We start from the raw sequence: 18,996 nt of genomic DNA on the forward strand, positions 1-18,996 counted from the left end.
ATGCTCCATTCTGTCTTCATTTTCTGAGGTCTGGCTTTCTCTGCTTCTCTCTGCACTTGAGGATGACTACCTACAGCTTCTATATGTTAGTCAGGCACATAGAGCTGGCTATTTCTGAATTCCACTTCAAAATTCCTGAAAGCATGTGTCTAATTGAACCAGCTCGGATCAGTTGTACACCTCTGGTGCAACGTACTGTGATTGGAAGGGGCTGTACTACTCGTTCAGCCTTGTGAACAGTTTTCAGAGACAAAGAATATATTACCGTTGTGTTTGTGCACTTTTCTGGGGAGAAGATCTATAACTTTTATTAAAATCGCAGAGAAGAGTCTTGCCACTCCCTGGCCACTGCCCAGATAAAGGTTAAGAATAACTACTCTAAGAGTTATGATAGAATTCTCTCTACTTACAACAGGTATCCTTCATGTCAGTTAGACAGTTTAATTGTCTTTTTCACAATACTATGTTCCTTCCTGGCTGTGTTTACCATGATTGAATTCCCTCCTCCTTATTTCTCCACCTACTCAAGTATTACCTGTCACTGAATTCCTTTCTTAGGTCCTATTTCCTCTATGAAATCTTGGCATCTTAGAAGACTGCATTCTATGTGGATAAATAAACAAATAAATAAATATATGCACACATATACATATATGTGTATTTTCTGTGTCTGAAATCTTATAGCATGGATTTTAAAAAATGCTACACAGTGTTATTTAGTTGTATGACTTAGGATATATATTTTCTTTTCTTTCTTTTTTTTTTTTGGTTGGACTGTGCGGCTTGCAGGATCTTAGTTCTTCAACCAGGGATTGAACCTGGGCCATGCAGTGAAAGTGCTGAGTCCTAACCACTGGACCACCAGGGAATTCCCTGTATATTTTAAATAAGTATCTTAAATGCAGGCCTAATGTAATAGTCCATGAAGCTTATTATTGTCATGCATTTCTGATTAGTTCCAACTTTGTTACGTAGCATAATGCCATGGGTACAACAGACTCATATTAAATACTTTTTGAACTGAATTAATGAAAAACAAGAACCTTCATTATAGAAAACTTGAAGAATATATAGAATAGAGAGGAGGGAAAAAATCACTTTTTTCCCTACTGCTTACGGATAATCAAAATTCTAGTCATTTTTTATGTTAGAAACAACAAATATTTATTTATTGAAGTTATGATATTCAACATTTTAAATGTTGAACTTTGTTAAATATTTGTTAAATGAAGTTAAATTACATTATATATAATTTTCAACCTGTTTTCTCTATTTGATTATTTCCTGTTGTTGCACATTTAGGTGGTTCTTATTTTTTGTGAAATTCTGTGAACGGTGATATTAACTCTAAAATAATCTCTTAGAATCTTGGTTCCTAGAAGTGAAAATAATCATGTAGGAAATAATAGGTAATAGCTAACATCTGTTGAATATTTACTATATGCCACTGTTTTAAACACTTATATGTGTTATTTTATTTAATCTTCATAAGAAGCAAATGAGGTACTCATTTTGCAGATGAAGAAACTGAGGTAGAGATAGATTAGGTCATTTGCCCTAGGCAGTCAGTAAGTGGTGAGCTAGATATGAACATAGGCCATTTGGCTTCTGAGCCTGTACTCTTAGTCATGATGCTTTGCCTTCTGATTTAGAGTATCAGATAATGAAAGCTGCAATATAAAAACATTATTAAATTTTAACTTAAAAAGGTGGGAAGGTTTACATTAAGATTGGAAACAGTGAGGAATGTGACCAGAATTATACTCAGGGAGGGAGGGTCCTGTATCTTGAACTTGTACTAGGTCAGATATAGGTCCCTTATTCCTCTGCAGCTCTGCAGTTACAAGATACAGGCCTCCAGTAGTTTTAGTAAGGCCAGTCTCTGGTTTATTCTCTCCAGGACTGGGGGTTGCTTGATGCAAGAAAAATCACTGACCTTTGTACCCTCTTCAGGCCCTTTTTCTATTCTAAATGATGGAAAAAACAAGATACCATCTTTCCCTGCCTTCTCTTTTTCATCATTCCTATCCTCATTCATTCATTCCTGTGTTAAAAAGAACATAAATCAGATTTGCTTTTAGCCTTTCTTACTAGAAGGGCTAGTTCGTTTCAATTTGGTAGACCGGGCCTAATAGAATCCATGTACAATGGTTTGTTTGTTGTCTTGTTTTGTTTTTGTCATGCCTGAATGTGAAGGCAGGCAACTATTCTTTGTGTGGTTTGTGAGAGAGTGTGTGTGTGTTGTTGATGTTTGAGTATTGCCAACTTCATTTTAAAGGAGCTTAATTTTGAGAGAATTCATTAATGGAGGCATTGCCATAATAATAAGAAAGATGCTCTGGGATTGAGTAATGAACATGTTACTGACATATTTAAGGTAAAGAATTTCAGCAACTGAGTGGTGATTTTTTGCAGTGAGCTCCTTTTACCTTTTTTCATGCAATATTCTCTAACACTCCATGTGAATTCAAGACTTGGATTGTAGACCTGGCTCTGGCCTTTTGTAGACACGTGCTGTTGGGCAAATCCTTTAACTTCTCTGAGCCTAATTTCCTTCATCTGTGAGGCAGAGATAAAACCAGTTGCCCTGTCCACTTCCCTAGGGTTCTTGGTATCAGATGCAATGATGTATGCAGAATTGCTTTGTGGATTGCAAAGCACCAGTACAAATGTAAAAGATTAGTTTTATTTTTTATTTTGTTAATTATATTCTGTTTTTGAATGGACACAGAATTGCTCTTCTCAACTTCTTGTTTTTTGTCCGTTTTTTCTGCTGAGCTGTGAAATGACCAGCAGAAGTGGACTGTGTGGTCAGGATGAATAGTGGGAGTTAGGATCAGCCTTGTATCAGGGTAACCATCTTTCGTTTTTCTTCCACACTATTTCTGAATTACACTTATTTGGCAAAGTGTCTTTTGAAAAACACATTATAAAAATTAAATTAATATGTATTAATGTATATTTATTTTAAAAATGAATAATTTTGGAATCCTTTCTTTCAGAGTTAGAATGAAATGCATTTACAGCTGACTTTCATTTTTTTTTTTTTTTTGCGGTACACGGGCCTCTCACTGTTGTGGCCTCTCCCGTTGCGGAGCACAGCCTCCAGACGCGCAGGCTCAGCGGCCATGGCTCACGGGCCCAGCCGCTCCACGGCAAGTGGGATCTTCCTGGACCGGGGCACGAACCCGTGTCCCCTGCATCAACCACTGCGCCGCCAGGGAAGCCCTGTCTTTTCATTTTGTTAATGGTTTCCTTGGCTGTGCAGAAGCTTTTAAGTTTGATTAGGTCCCACTTGTTTATATTTACTCTTATTTCTTTTGACTTGAGAGATTGATCCAAGAAAGTATTGCTACGTTTTAAGTCTGAGAATGTTTTGCCTATGTTCTCTTCTAGGAGATTTATGATATCATGTCTTATAGTTAGATCTTTAAACCATTTGGAATTTATTTTTATATATGGTGTGAGGGAGTGTTTTAATTTCATTGATTTACATGCAGCTGTCCAGCTTTCCCAACACTACTTGCTTGTCTTTTCTCCATTGTATATTCTTGCCTCCTTTATCGTAGATTAATTGACTGTAGGTGTGTGGGTTTATTTTTTGCCTCTCTATTTTGTTCTATTGATTTGTATGTCTGTTTTTGTTGTTCTGCTGTTTTTAACCATTATATTAAAGCAGTAGATAACAGCATAAAGCAGATTTAAAAAAGGAGCAAATATTTTTATTTTGATTTCACAGTACTTAGTTGTTAATTAGGTTGAGTATGAGATAGATGCACACCGTATTTTGATACAATCGTAAAAGAAAAATATTTGGATTTCTAGAGATTACTTTTTGGTGAAGAGTGCCCTCTAGTGAACCTTTTCTCTTTATTAAGATTTACAGTTCTTTGCATCCTCACAGCATTTGTGGACTGAAGACACCTTCAGTTCTCAAGGAATTTAGAAGATAAAACATACACTAAGTAATTGGAGAATAAATTTGATGTGTTATACAAATAAATAGAAGATAGTGTATTATTGGGCTTCCCTGGTGGCGCAGTGGTTGAGAGTCCGCCTGCCGATGCAGGGGACACGGGTTCGTGCCCTGGTCCGGGAAGATCCCACATGCCGCGGAGCGGCTAGGCCCATGAGCCATGGCCGCTGAGCCTGCGCGTCCGGAGCCTGTGCTCCACAACGGGAGAGGCCACAACAGTGAGAGGCCCACATACCGCAAAAAAAAGACAGTGTATTATAGACTGTATGTAAAAGAGCTGGGAAAATTCTAGGTAATGGGGAATTCATTATTCAATATAGCTATTCATGAAAGTATCCCAAAGGAACTATCTTGAGGTGAATTCTGAAGGAAGTTTAAGATTGAGGCATATTGTGGGGAAGAGCATCCTGGGGTCAAAAAAGAAGTTAAGGACAGTGCCAAAAAGGATTAGTGCCAAAAGGGAAAAAGAAATAGTGAAAAAAAGAATTATTCTGGAAAAGATTTAAATTTAATTCGATTTTAAATATTTTAAGCAAATGTCCAAACAATTTGTTCATGTACTTAGAAACCTTTTTCAGAGGTTTGGGAAGGATTCTGCTGGACAGTTGTGGCTTGGGGTCTTTCATGCGGCTGCAGTCAGATATTGGTTGCTGCTTGGGCTAAACTCAGCTGAGGCTCAACTGGACTAGACAGCCACGGTGGCTCACTCACATTGCTGGCAGATGATGTGCTATCATTTGGGAGTGCCCACATGTGGCCTCTTCAGCATGTCATTTTTAGGATTGTTAGATTTCTTAAGTGATGGATGGTTTTCCCCAGAATGAGTATCTAAAGACCTCTGTGTGGAAGCTGCATGGCTTATTTTTCTAGCTTCTGAAGTCACATACTATTACTTAAGTTATATTCCATTGGTTGAAACAGTCATAAGCCTGTCCAAATTCAAAGGAAAGGGAAGGTGTGTCAGAGAATTTTGAACCTGTGTTATAAAACTTCATTTACTTTCCTGCCTCCTTGAAGAGTTAGGCTCAGCACAGATAAATTTTAATGATTTAGGGAGCAGCCATCCTCTGTATTAAAGTTACCTGTGCATATGCCTGTCTTTTGTGCTTAATTTTCAGTTTCTGTTGTACATGGTTGGTACTTAATGAATATTGTTGGAAAGAATTCTCCTTTCTCTTTATCCTGCTGTTAATGCTTTGGAGCTATTTCACTTATTTGCACCTGGATTACAGAGAATCAGGGAAAGTTATGGGAATTTGTTATTCATGTTTGATGTATTTGATGAAATGGAAAATGTTAGGAATACTAACATTTAACATGACACCTTATATTGACTATTTTCTTTCTTGCTGTTCTAAATGACTGTAATATAAATTTATTTTTTTCCCCAAGATGGAGTGGTACTTTGAGCAGTCCTTTTGTGTATTTAAGGAAGGGAAATGGTGTCTTTGCTATTCATTGTTTAAAAAAAAAAAAATTCCAAATCATGTGACCTTATGTAAAAGGGGCTTTTCTCCCCAATGAGAACTCATTTGCTGTCTTTGAATATTTTAGCTTATTGTTTCTCATATGGATGTTACTGGAATTTGGGGCACCTTAAATGTATCTAAAGGCTGCTGAAGAGAGTTGCAGCGTTTCAAGTCCCATTTCTGACTCTAGCTTGCAGGTTTTCAAGTGGGTTATAAACTGGTATTAAAGACACTGCTCCACTGAAAAATTAGATTACATTTCCAAGTTACATAGCCTAGGATACAAAAACCAAGTGGTCACTTAGGGTAGGAGCAGTTAGAGTATCTCAGTGTAGCTTCTCCTAGTTTCCAGGATCCATACAGTAGGCACAGAGAACTGCTGATGAGACAAAGTAGCGTCTCACTGGTGTGTAACTGCCCTTTTATACTTGGGGCTTACATATATCCTGTTCTGAAAGAACTTAAACTAGCAATTCATGTGCTTCTATTTAAGGAAATATTTTCAAATCTTGGCCTTAAATTACTTGCCAGATGACTGGTTTGTTGCATGTCCAGTTTGCTGAATTTACCAAATTTATTGATATACCGAAAACCTGTTTTAAAAACTATTTTTGAGATTGATAGCAAGTAATTTGTATTGGATAAGATGGTTTTCATAGCTTTTCATAGCTTTTTGAAAACTTCTGATCACTTTTTCTGTGTTACGTTTAACATTGTTTTCATAGCAGCATTTTTAGGAATGTTAAATTTGTCAAAAGCTGATAATCCTAGGGTGGTTAATTGTCATAAATATGTTTAATATTAGAAAAGTATATTTTTATAGTTAGTAACCAAAATTTCAGTACTAATCAGTATGATTGTACTTAGAACATGAAAAACATTCAATACAAATATGAAATTGCTGAAAAAGTATCATAAATAATCTCATTAATATGAAATACCAAATCTTGAATACTAATTATTGGAAATATAAAATTAATATTTTAGAAATTAAGTTTGATAAGCCATTTGAAACTTTGGTGAGAGAATAGAAAAATGCCTATGGACTGGAAGAATATAGAATGCTCAAATGGATGCAAACACAATTTTTTATTACTAGAAGTACAGAATTAAGGCAAATGTGTCATTTGAGGAACTGGTGAAAAAAATGTGGTTAATGTTTGAAAAAGTAGAAAATGACATTAAAAAGCATACAGTGGAAGTCAGAAGTAGCTGATACAATTATTTTAGTAAAAGAAAATTTAAAAAATAATTTCTCAGGAAACAGATTTTATTTTCTTTAGAGTTATTATGATGGAATTTTCTTTTACAATGAAGATACAATGAAAGAAAAAGATACTGAAAATAGTGTACGGGTATTATATGCTTTTTGACAAAAAAATCCTAATGTTGCCAGTAATAAGAAGAGAGTTCTTTTTCACATAGTATCTTGTGAATGTTTGTTTTCTTCAGAAAGATGTTTTCCTAAAAAAAATTGGAATATGATTAGTAAATTATTAATATTATTAACAGAACGTAGCATCTGTCTAAAATATCGAAGTAGCCTGAGTGCCTCCATTAAGACATTTGGTTTGATGATAAAAGCATTAATTTTCAAAGAACCAATTTTAACATTTAAATGACATCTTAGTTTTCTTATATTTACTTTATTACCACTAGGTGGAGCCCTGTGCATACAATTCAAGAGGCATTTCAGAAAGCACATTTACTTGTTTACATCCTATAAGCCTGATATATCAGATGATCATATACTGTGAGATAACTCATATTTCCGTACTTTGCATTGTTGTGGAAGATTAGATATAATGAAGATAGAAAGTGTGTACCTAAAATTTTTTTTCCCATGCTTTTAAGACATAAACATTTTTTAAGACAAGTACAGGAATGCTTTTATGCATTCCTAGTTGCTAAAGTTAAAATATGTAAATAAAATCATAGTGTAGCGTAGTCCATCTTTGTTTTTCTTCACGAAGTTTTAAAGTCATCTCTTCTTTTAAAATTGATTTGCATCTGAGTTTTGTCTGATTAGCATTAAATTTTGCCAGAAGTAAGGTTTTATTGTGCTAAGCTTTTGGAAGTGCTGACTGGACTCTTATATTGAAGTCATTATCTATATATGGAGCACTAAGTTGCACCCATAGTGGATGTGGGTAGTGGAAAATTTACCGACTTTCTAATGTTCACTCCTTCTGGTTTTGTCGTATCTGTGTGTGTTTATTTATAGAAACTTGATTAGGCTTGCCAATAGACATTATAAAATCCTGGGGACATTTTGAAAGAAGAAAAAATTATTTTCATTAACATTGTATATTGCTTGAACATTTAGAACAGCAATATATCTGGCACACTAATTAGATGGATACAACTGTTAACCAACTTAGGATTCAAGGAATGAATAGTGCTGAATGGTATTTCCTTTCTTGCCCTGCAAGTCAGAATTTCAAAGAATAATGATTATCATTCAAAGACATAAAAAGGAAAAAGAAAAATAGATTTTTTCAGAGTCCCTTCAGCTGAGGTTAGCTGAGTACCGGGCCCTCAGTTTTCTCTGCTTCATACTTTGTTCCTCCTTATTTTCTTGCGTTTGTAATTTAATACTGCCTAACAATTAGCTATGCCTCAGTTCTCATCCCCTTTTTCTGTTCGTTGGATGATTTCACCTGATGGGTGCAACAGTGCACATCAGGGATTCCCTACTGAGTCATTCTCAATTGTTGATCTTCAAAGGTGATCTGGTTAGTTGCTATGCTGGTAACTTCTCTGCATTCTCATGCTGCTTATCACCATTTCTGATTGGAGAGGCTGTCTAAAATAATGGTTAAGAGCACTGGCTTTGGAGCTAGGTAGACCTTGGGTTAAATCTTGGTCCCACTACTCTGTGACTTTGGACTTAAAGTCTTAATCTTCCCAAACTACATTTGTAAATTGGGATGCTAACAGTATCTACATCATTAAGCTGTAGTGAATACTAATGAGATAATGCATGTAAATCACCTAATAGTGAGTACTTGGTCGTGTGTTACTGTTTTTTTTTGTAGTCTTTATTACATTAAGCCAGAAGCAGCAGAATATGACTCCTCTTTAGTCCACTAAGTCTCTGGGGAATTGTTGACAGGGAGTGCACATCTTCTCTGCTTCTCTCCATAAACGTCTCCCTCCACCTTGTCACCAGATCATCTCTATAATTAAGCATAGATCCCTTCAGAGAGAAGGCTGATAATTGCTATGCAAAAATTCTTGGCATAAGAATTGCTCTTCTTTTCTTCCTTTTTCCAGTGTTCTATACATACCCATCTTTTCTCCCTTCCTGCCTCTCTCTATTCACTTAACTATTTGTTATTGGCTTTATTGGCAGATTTTTAGAGTAATTATTTTTTACTTTACTTTTCATAAGAGTGGGTAGAGGGTTAAATCAACTATATGTCGTGATTAATGCCTTTTTTGAGTACTTGGATTTGGCTTTTAGATTTGTGTTGCATCTATTAAATTAAGAAAGGCAGAACTATGTACTTTCTAGGGTTCTTTTCAGGACCCTAGAATATTCTATCATTTGGTGAATTTTGGATTCTGGCACTTGCCAGGTCATCCTTCAATACTTTGTTTAAATGTAATTCATTTCTGTGATTTAGAACATTTCTCTATCTCAACTTCATTTCTGTGTACTCTGCTCAGAATGATCTCATTGATATGGATTGTGGTTGACAAGTGGTTGTATCAGCTTGGAGTGCAACTTATACTCGGGACTGGAATGGCAGATGGTTACCAAGGGTCAGGAGAGACTTATCAGTAGGCAGATCAAGACCTACTCTTCCTTCTCATTCACAGTACTAATTCTTTAATGTTATTTTTATTTCCTATATTGGGACTTACCTTTCTATTTTAATAGCAGAAGGCATGTAATGTAAGTAGTTCACCCATTTCAGGCTTTGGTTTTCTGTTAATGGATGGTGGGAAATACGTATGTCATGATACTGTTTTTCTCCATACTAATAACATCAATAGGAAAAAAGGTGTTCACCTGCTATAATAGTTACACTGCTATTATATGTTTTAATATATATGCTGTAATATATGTATTATATCCCTATATATGTGTGTATATATATAAATAGATGCTATGATAGCTGCACTGGCAGTGTTCTGAAGCGCTATAAAGCAGGAGTAGTTTTTAAAGCTCTAGAGAATAAATTGGAAAGGCACACTAAGGTTTGGACTTTAAGAACTTTCTAAAATAAAATAGACTTCTGGGAAATAACTATTGTTTCTCTTCTTTCTTTTTATTTATATGTCAGTGTTATTTTTTAAAGAGATAACAGTATTGCCTTTGCACTCACAAAAGGAGTCAAACTTTCCTTTGGAGTGACACTGTAGTAGGGCAGTCCTGAAATACCTCTTGCTAGTTTTTTGCTACAATGCTACAAGAGTAATAGAAAAAAAAAAAAAAAAGAGCCGGTTCTTTTGGTATTTTCTGTTTACTACCTGGTATTTTAAGAGCCAGATAAATATCAAACTTTTATTAAAATATGTAAAAGATGATCTTAGAAATGCATATATATACATTACTTAAAGAAATATAACACTTGTTCACAATTATTAAATAAAAATTTGTTTATAGCACACCAGGGTCAGTTAAATAAATTTCCTCTTGCACACAAATTTTCCTTTGGTATAATGTTGTTTGTTTAACTAAGAGTTCTTGTTAGCTATATGTGTTAATTATAGGAAAAGCATGAGATGGGAATTCTGGTACTGCCTCAGTCACTCACTAACTAGGCGACCCTGGGCAACTCATTTACCATTTCTATGCCTGTTTCCTCATTTGTAAAAAGGAGGCAATGATATTTTCTCTGGTGTGGTATAAGAAATAAATGAAACATTAGATGTAAAAATTATAAAAGTCCCTATACAATTGTCAGGTATTAGGGGTAGTCAACTCCTACAGCATGGGTAATTGAGTGTTAGCTACTTGATATTTGCAGCCAGTACTTAATTATTCAGCAGATGGTTCACTTATTTAACAAGGATTTGGATGTCTCTTATGTACATACTATGATAGTAGCCAGTGTATATTGAGCACTTACTATGTGTCAGTTACTGTGCTAAGAGTTTTTCATATGTTTACTAACTTAATCCTCATAACACTCTGATGTAGATACTTTTTTAAATCCCTATTTTATTGTTGAGAGAATTTGGTTTTAGAGAAGTTGGATGGCTTATCTGAGGTTGAACAGCTAGTAAGTGTCCTTTTTGATTCCATCCATCCATCTGTCCATCTATCAATTATTTATTGACCACCTGCTACATGGTAGGCTGTATTCTAGGGCTGGGTGTACAACAGGGAACAAAACAGACAAAAACTCTCTGCCCTCCTGCAACTTACATCCAGTGAGCAAAGACAGAAAATAAAAGTGTGAAATAGAGAGTATATTCAATAGTGGTAAGAGTGATGCAGTGACAAAGTAAATTCCTTTATTTTAGAAAAAAAAAAAGCAGGAAAGGGAAGTGTGTGTGTGTGTGTGTGTGTGTGTGTGTTTATAATGTGGATATTGTGGCCAGAAAGGGCTTCATCAAGAAGGAGACCCAAAAACCTGAAGGAGGAGAGGGAGACAGCCATGTGTGAGAAATGTGATCCAGCTAGAGGAAACAGCATGTGCAAAGCATAGGACAGGAATGTGCTTGGTGGGTTTCAGGAACCACAAGGAGGCCAGTGTTGCTGGCGTGGAATAAGTCAAGTATTAGGAAGTGAGGTAATTGTGATAATATGGGGCAGAATTATGTAGGGCTTTATAGGCTACTGTAAGAAAAATAGGGTTTTGAGCAGAAGAGAGACATGGGGTCTGACTTATATTTCAGTGGGATTATTTTGTCTACTTTGTTGAGAACAGACTGAAGGGAAACAAGGGTGGAATCAAGGAGACTGGCTAGGGAGCTGTTGGCAATAATCTAGGCAAGACACGTTGTTGGCTTAGTGCAGGGTGATACCAGTGGAGGTAGTGAGATGTGGCTGGATTGTTTTGGTGGGGAGGTGAGAGAAGAGAATAGTCAGGGATGATTTCAAGGTTTTTTTGCCTGAACAACTAGAATAATGGAGTTTACTAAGATGAGGGAAGGCTGTGGGAGGACCAGGGTTTGGGGAAGAAGATAGGAATTCATTTTGGACATATTTGAGATGCTTATCAGATATCCAGTTGGAGTGATGCATGAGTTCGAAGTTCAAGGGAGAGGTCAGGCCTAGAAATATAAATTTGGGAGGTGTCACAGTATCTATGGAATTTAAAACTCCAAGTCTAGGTGAGATCTAGAGACAGTATAGGTAGAAAAGAGAAGATATCCAAGATCAGAGCCTAGTTCTAGCTTAGCTCTTGAAGGCCCAAGTTCTTAATGATTGCAACCTTATATTGCTGTGTCTAGTGTTATAATAGGTACTCACTAAAAATCTGCCACATGGAGGCTGCCCTCAAGAAGCTTATGGTCTTTGTGGAGAAACACAATATATGACATATACTTGAAACATTTAAGTTACAATGTAAAGAAATATTTGTATATAATGTGTCAGAGTGAGCAGACTGACTTTTTGTCTGTCCTACAGATGAAAAGATTACTTGGCATGGAAATGATTGAAAAAGGCCTGCTGGAGGAAATGGGACTTGAACTGAACCTCAAACCATGGGCAACAGATGGGGGCGCACACTTTTGGGAGGTCCCCAAGACTGCTTTCAGGTTCAGTATGGTCCAGTGGTTCACACTCCGTGCTCCCAACTCAGGGGGCCCAGGGTTTGATCCCTGGTTGGGGAGCTAAGATCCCACATACTGCAACTAAGCCTGTGTGCCACAACTAGAGAAGCCCGCGCGCTGCAACAAAAGCCCAGTGCAGCCTAAATAAATAAATAAAATAATAATTTTTAAAAAGATACAGTTTAAAAATTAACAACAGGAGAAGGCAGGATCTAGGAGAGTTCCAGCAGGGAGCTTCCAATTGTCCTTTCCTACTGGAGTCATGTGGACAGCACTTATTTCCCCCAGCAATGATGCATGGTAACAGTCATGGAGTATTACTAACCAGGGAAGCTCTCCCAAGCCATGGTGTCTTTTACTGGGGGTTGGTCCCATAGGCACAGCTGACTGCCTGAGTTGCTGACCTTAATCTTCAGCCCCTCCAGAGCTCATACCATGTGGTCCCATGCCCCCATCAACTGTAAATCACATTGTAAGTCACATTGTTAGCTTAGACTATTTGGCATTGCCCAAGGCGCCCAAGTAAACAAAGGCATCTATCAGGCAGGACATTCCAAAGGCTAACAGCCCAGGAGTTGGGAGCAAGGGCCAAACCTTTTTTTGGGCAAGGTTAATCCTTTCCTTCATGGTGGATGGGGAAGTCCCTCAATGTGGAGACAGCAGGAGCTAAGATACAGTAGGAGTGCAAACGTCATGTTCAGAGAACATTGGGGTGATTGCAGTATGGCCTTGTACTTGGGAATATGAACTCTGGAGCCAGATTACCAGGATTCATATCCCATATTCATGTTCATTCCACAACTAGCAACTAGCTGTCACTTGCTAGTTGTGGAATTTATGACAGTTACATAATCTGTAACTTATCTGTAAATTAGCAAGGGTAATAACAATACTACGTTACAGGCTTGTTATGAGGATTAAAGAGTTAATATATAAAGCACTCAGAATATGTCCTGACACATAGTAAATGCTGTAGAAATCAGGAGTTTGTTCATTCATTCCTTCATCATTCACTTAGTGATTGTTTTTTGAGCACTAGTATGTTTGAAGACTCATCTCCTGAATCTCAGTCTTTTATTTCCAGATGCCTAGTGATATATCTAGAGGGCTGTGGCTCTTTAAATATTAACATGTTCAAAAAGAAATTAAGTATTTTCCACCCAGATTATTTCTATTAATGTCAGTACTATCAACCTAGTTTCTTCAGAGATTTTAAGATATCAGCTCTTGCAGAGATTGGGCTTAATAAAGAGTAAATTTTGGTGAACTGGGAAGTTAATGTTAGCTTTCTTTTTGTATATATACAGGTCTGTGTATGATGACCAACCGAATGCACACAAGAAGTTTATGGAAAAGTTAGATGCTTGTATCCGTAATCATGACAAGGAAATTGAAAAGATGTGTAATTTTCATCATCAGGGTTTTGTAGATGCTATTACAGAACTCCTTAAAGTAAGGACTGATGCAGAAAAACTGAAGGTAAGAAATAGTTAAAATTCTAATTACCTTTGCTCTCAAATTACTCAAGTATTAGTTTATAGTGCATATTTACAAATCATTATTAAATGCGCTATTTTTAAGAAGTGGATTAGTGTACATATTTGGGAATGCTCTATTAATACAGTTGTCATGCTAATGACAGGAGTAATCTCTCTTTTTTTTTTTTTTTTTTTGTAAACCAAGTAATGCATTGACTTAACAGGATTTCTTTCCATGCAGGGAATTGAACTCAAAAAATTCACACAATGAAAGTCCTCATTTGGAGTTTTAGAGTTCTAAAGTGACAATTAGTACAATATTGATAAAAAGCTATCTTCTGAAAACTTCTAAAAACTTACTATAAATGATTGTGTTCTCAAAGTTATTTAATAATAGTGAAACTGTTTTTTTCTTAGTTTAATAGCAATGTGTAGTTTTCTTAAGGAAAGTTGGTCTACATTTTCTGCCACACAGCAAAAACATTATTTATTAAATGAGACCTGGATTTGTTCTGTCAGAATACAAAATATTTAGTTATAAGAATTGTCCTATTTATCTTTCTTTACATTTGGAGAGCTTAGCAGACAGAATGACCCTGGTTCACCAGAGGTTATGATTAGAAAACCATTATATAAAGGATATTCAGATAACAAGAGACCAAATACAGCATCAATGAGGTCACTGAGCATCTTTGTTCAGAAATTAATGAGATTTTTAATAAACCAGAATGTGCTTCCTTACTATGATGACCTAATGAGTCACTTAATATGTGGGAAAATTTGAGGTTGAGCTTTGCCTGCACCTGCAGCATTAAAATGTTGCTGTGGATTGAGATTTCCGTGTTTGATGTTAATCAACCACCCAGTGTTTGCATTCAGCAAAGTATGAATGTTTAATTACCATAAAATGCAATCACCATTTCCTACAGACAATGAATGGCACATAGACCTCATTGAAGTTATCAAAAAGGGACCAGTGGTCAACTGGGTCAGTGATTTGAATTGTTTTACAGACTTAGAGAAGCAAGTAAAGTTCAAAAATCTGGATTAAATTTGAGAAGTTTGCCACAGAATCTGTTAAAAAGAACTGTCATAAGTAATTGAAGTTAACAAAAGCCCTTTTCAATCAAAAGTTCAAGTTCAAGCTGTAGAGTTAATTTGAATTTGCATTTCTTTGTTCTAAGTTTCTCATGAAGCATGATCTGATTACAAGGGTGAGCAGTTACATCAGGGCAGTTTTATGCGTATTTGTCTAACTAAGGTGAAATTATTTTTAAGGTGCAAGTTACTGATACCAACCGAAGATTTCAAGATGCTGGAAAGGAGGTGAGAAAATGATACTTTTTTTGTGTGTATTCAATATGTGGATGCAATTTAACTGTTCATTTTAAAATATGGACATTTCTTCTTTTTAAGGTGATAGTCCAAACAGAAGATATTATTCGATGTAGAATTCAGCAGAGGAATATTACAACTGTAATAGAAAAATTGCAGTTATGCCTTCCAGGTAAGTTAAACTTGTCTATAATGTAACGTTCATCTTGGTGAAATTGTAATTTAATGGTAGTGTATAGTCATTATTCATTATAGGTATTACAGATTACTTGGTGATTGTCCCCCCCCCCAGAGCCCATGGTATTCTTTCTTATCTACTTTATTCCCTGAATTTTCATGGTTTTCCTTATTATAAGGCCCCTATTTGATGATCTGTCACATCAGTCTCCTAGAACAACCTCTACCTTTCCATTTCCTTTCTGCCTAGTTTGCCCTTTGTCCCTCCCCAACCCACCCCCTGCCTTTTTTCCCCTCAGAATACTTTCCCATGGAGAGAGTGTCTTTTGATTACATTTTCTTTCATTTTCCTAATTTGCCTAATTTTTTTACCTTTAGTTTTCCATTGTTTTCTTTTTGTCACTTAAGCAGGTTTGCCTTTGGTCACAATTTCATTTTGCTAATAAGAAAACATCCAAAAGTGCTAGATCTTTTCCCTTTTTCAGTCTTGCCTTTCCTCTTATATTTTGGGAAGACTGACTTTTTAGGTTTCTGAGTTTCTGGTGTCTCTGTTAGGGCTCACATATTCCTGGGACATCAAATAAATTCTGAAGAAACTAACCAGTACTTTCTTTACCTGGATATACCCTGTTCAAACAAAAGGAAACAGGTATATGACATCCTTTTTTAATATAGTAAGCTAAATCTCAGTGTCCCATTTTTAACTTATTTTTTTTTTTGGAAGGAACCTGAACCTCCATATCCAGGGCAATAGAATAAGGTGCTTTGTATAATATTTATATAATGTAAATTTAGCTTAGACTACAAATTACATAAACTGTTAGCATATTTTATTAGCTAAAAAAATTGTTTTCTGACTTGTGAGAATAAAGCTTTTCTTTTTTGTTTTAGAATCAGTGAAATTCTGCTCATCTTAATTTCTAATGGACCAGGGATATGTGCACGTTAACTTTGAGTAAATAAAATGTCTGCTTATTATGTTAGGTTTTAGGGTTGAGAAACCTATTTCCTTATAGTAATGCTTAATAATACTTCTTTGTCACCATCAGATACACTGAAATAGTCATGAACACACTCTAGGTTTGAATGCTTTGTCCCTGAATAGTAATAAGCCTAAAAAATTGGGTACTGATGGAATAAGAAAGAGTAAATTCAGCTTATTCAACCCTAGTGGGCTATTTGAAATAGAGAAATAAAGGGAAGTAGAAGCTAGATTTTTTTTTACTGCTACTGTCAAGGCTGGACAGGAAATCTGAGTTCATGTCAACATTGTGTTCTTAACAGCTACATCCAGAACCACTACCTCCTTTCCTCCATCTATCCTTCTATCTAAATTATACACTCATACCTACTTTTTTGTGTCAGGCATTATGGTAGATATTGGAAATATAAAGTTGAAAATGATATAGTCCCAGCTCTGAAGGGTCCCACCATCTAATGTGAATAAAGACAAGAAAGCCATTACTGTACAACTGCCTAACTCCTCCTTAGGTTAAGAGGAGTATGAGAGGATATAAGAAGTCACAGGGTAAACAATGCATTTTCCTGGTGTATTAGTTAATTATTTTTGAGGAAAGCATTATTTTTATATGAAAACAATATGGAAATAATATAAGGTAGTTGTGAAATTTACACGAATTGTTGAGATAAAACAGGAGACTTCAAAGAAAGTTTATACTTGTAGCAGCAGTTTTTTAGGCTCTTTCCTAGGTTATGTGTTCACTGTAATGCTTTGATTGGAAAATGTGAGATATATTGCCTTGCAATAAAGGGACTTTGATAGAGATATATATAGGGTCTGCAGAGTTAGGACTGGTTCATTATAGCCACCATTGCAGTTTTTATGGTTTTTCAGGCAGTTAAACAATATCTTTTGTGAACCTGAAGACCCCTAGGGAGTAGCCATAAGACTGTAAAAAATCTGGAAAAAAAAAGTGTCTATCTCTCTTGTCTAGGAAAATGTGAGCTGACTTGATGATCTAACAGTAATTTACCTACTTTATACTTTGAAATTTTACTAAGGATGAATGGTAATCTACATTGTTGCATTAAAACCTTTTTGGTGGCAGTGTGTCTTCTTGCTGAAGCTTATAACAATTTTATTGAATAATTGTATTTCTGAGCCTTCGATGGAAATGATAAAACAAGTATAGATACTTTGTTATGTTTATTTATGCCTTTATTATAATTTACTCTCCGCTGAAAACTTTTGAGTTTTTTCTTTCTCTGTGCGTTTGGTGTAAAATTTTGTTTAATGAGCTGTAACACAGTTGCATTATTTTATTTGGTATATTGACTCAAAATCAATTAATCTCACTGTTGCTCAACTTTCTCTCTCAAATAACTAAAATCCAAACTTCCACTTCCACTGCAGGAAGAGATAGTAAGTTTCTGATTAGGATAATTGTTACTAGGTTGATGTCTCAGTTATAGGTGTCAGCATGTACAATTGTTCCCAGTTCAATATAATGTATTAATTTATATAATATAATGTTCAATATATGTAGAAATTACAATGTTTTAATTTAATTGAAGTATAAAATTTTATTTGAAAATATAAGCCTAAATCAAGGTATGGAGAAAATTACTGAATTTATATGTTCTTCCCTGCTTTATTTTCATCTCTCAAAACTTTTTTTCATTTTGAAAGCTAAAATAAGTTACATTTTTTAATGCAGTGCTGGAAATGTACAGTAAGCTGAAAGAACAGATGAGTGCAAAAAGGTGAGTTGTTTTCTTTCCTAATTATTTTTAATAAGAGTTTTTTTTCCTATTACTGAGAGCATAGATAAAATTACTGTAAATTATAGTGAATCATCTGAAGTTTTGCTTTTCTGTGTTTAACTATTCTTTGTTAATGCAATTTGCCCATCAGGATCATTCAGTAAAGCAGTCCTTAGCCATTTATTTGTGGATCCTTGTCCTTTGTAATTGATATCAGAGATTGATAATATTGATGAAGAACAAATAGACAACTGAACAGGAATGAAAAAATATTGATTAACTTAACAACACGTTAACGTTGCACACAATCAAAGGCTAAGTGTGTACTTTGTGAAAGCAAAGCGTGGGTAGTTACATTTTGACAGTCTGGACTAGTGTAGTTCATGTTCTCTTTTATAATACATATGAATACATGACAGATGAAAGATAAAGTGATTTAAAGTAGTTTATGAATTGCTGTAGGAGCATTAGATGTAATTATGTTTAAAATGTTTTAAAGATGAACAATTTTAAATTACATAGAAAAATCAGAACGAGATGTGTTTGAAATAGGGAAATAATCATTTCTTCTTGTTTATTAATAACTGCTTAATTATCACATCGCAGTATATGCAAATCTATACTCAGATTTGTGTATGTCCTGCTTCATAGTGCTTTACACATTGAATTTTATTGGTCTTTACCAATTGGTACTAATTAGTAGAATGATTTTGTTCCTAACTAATACATGAGCCATAATCTATTCTGAAGGCGTCTTTTATTTTATGTGTATATTATTAATTTATTGTATTTTATCTATCAAAGTTGTACATCCTCATATTTTAAGTACAATAATAGTTAATAGTTCTGTGTGTTTGTTGCAGAAAAAAAAAACAGACATCACCTTCCCTTTTTGCCATTCACCATTCCTCCTTCCTAGGGGCAAAAACCTTTACCTCTTTTAAGAAATTATTTTGGTATTTACATTTATGTCATTAAATAACTAACTTTTACTATTACTTCTCTATTTTTAAGCTTGGAGCATTATATATTTCTTCAGATATTTCATAATCTAATATTTATATCTAAATTTACCCAGTTGTCCCCCAAATGTCTTATATCT

The 18,996-nt window shown here is 35.2% G+C and overlaps 1 protein-coding gene across 1 annotated transcript in view; it reads left to right on the plus strand.

The window, feature by feature from the left end:
• The window catches only part of EXOC6 (exocyst complex component 6), a 193,302-nt gene that overhangs the window by 22,360 nt on the left and 151,946 nt on the right, over positions 1-18,996 (plus strand). The window contains exons 2-5 of the mRNA XM_029245876.1: positions 13,488-13,659; positions 14,937-14,984; positions 15,075-15,165; positions 17,849-17,894. Of these exons, the coding sequence (XP_029101709.1) occupies positions 13,488-13,659; positions 14,937-14,984; positions 15,075-15,165; positions 17,849-17,894 (357 nt within the window). The remainder of the gene's footprint in view (positions 1-13,487; positions 13,660-14,936; positions 14,985-15,074; positions 15,166-17,848; positions 17,895-18,996) is intronic.

This window comes from Monodon monoceros, unplaced genomic scaffold, assembly GCF_005190385.1.
Source record: "Monodon monoceros isolate NGI ecotype Baffin Bay Population unplaced genomic scaffold, NGI_Narwhal_1 Super_Scaffold_4, whole genome shotgun sequence".
Taxonomy (NCBI): Eukaryota; Metazoa; Chordata; class Mammalia; order Artiodactyla; family Monodontidae; genus Monodon; species Monodon monoceros.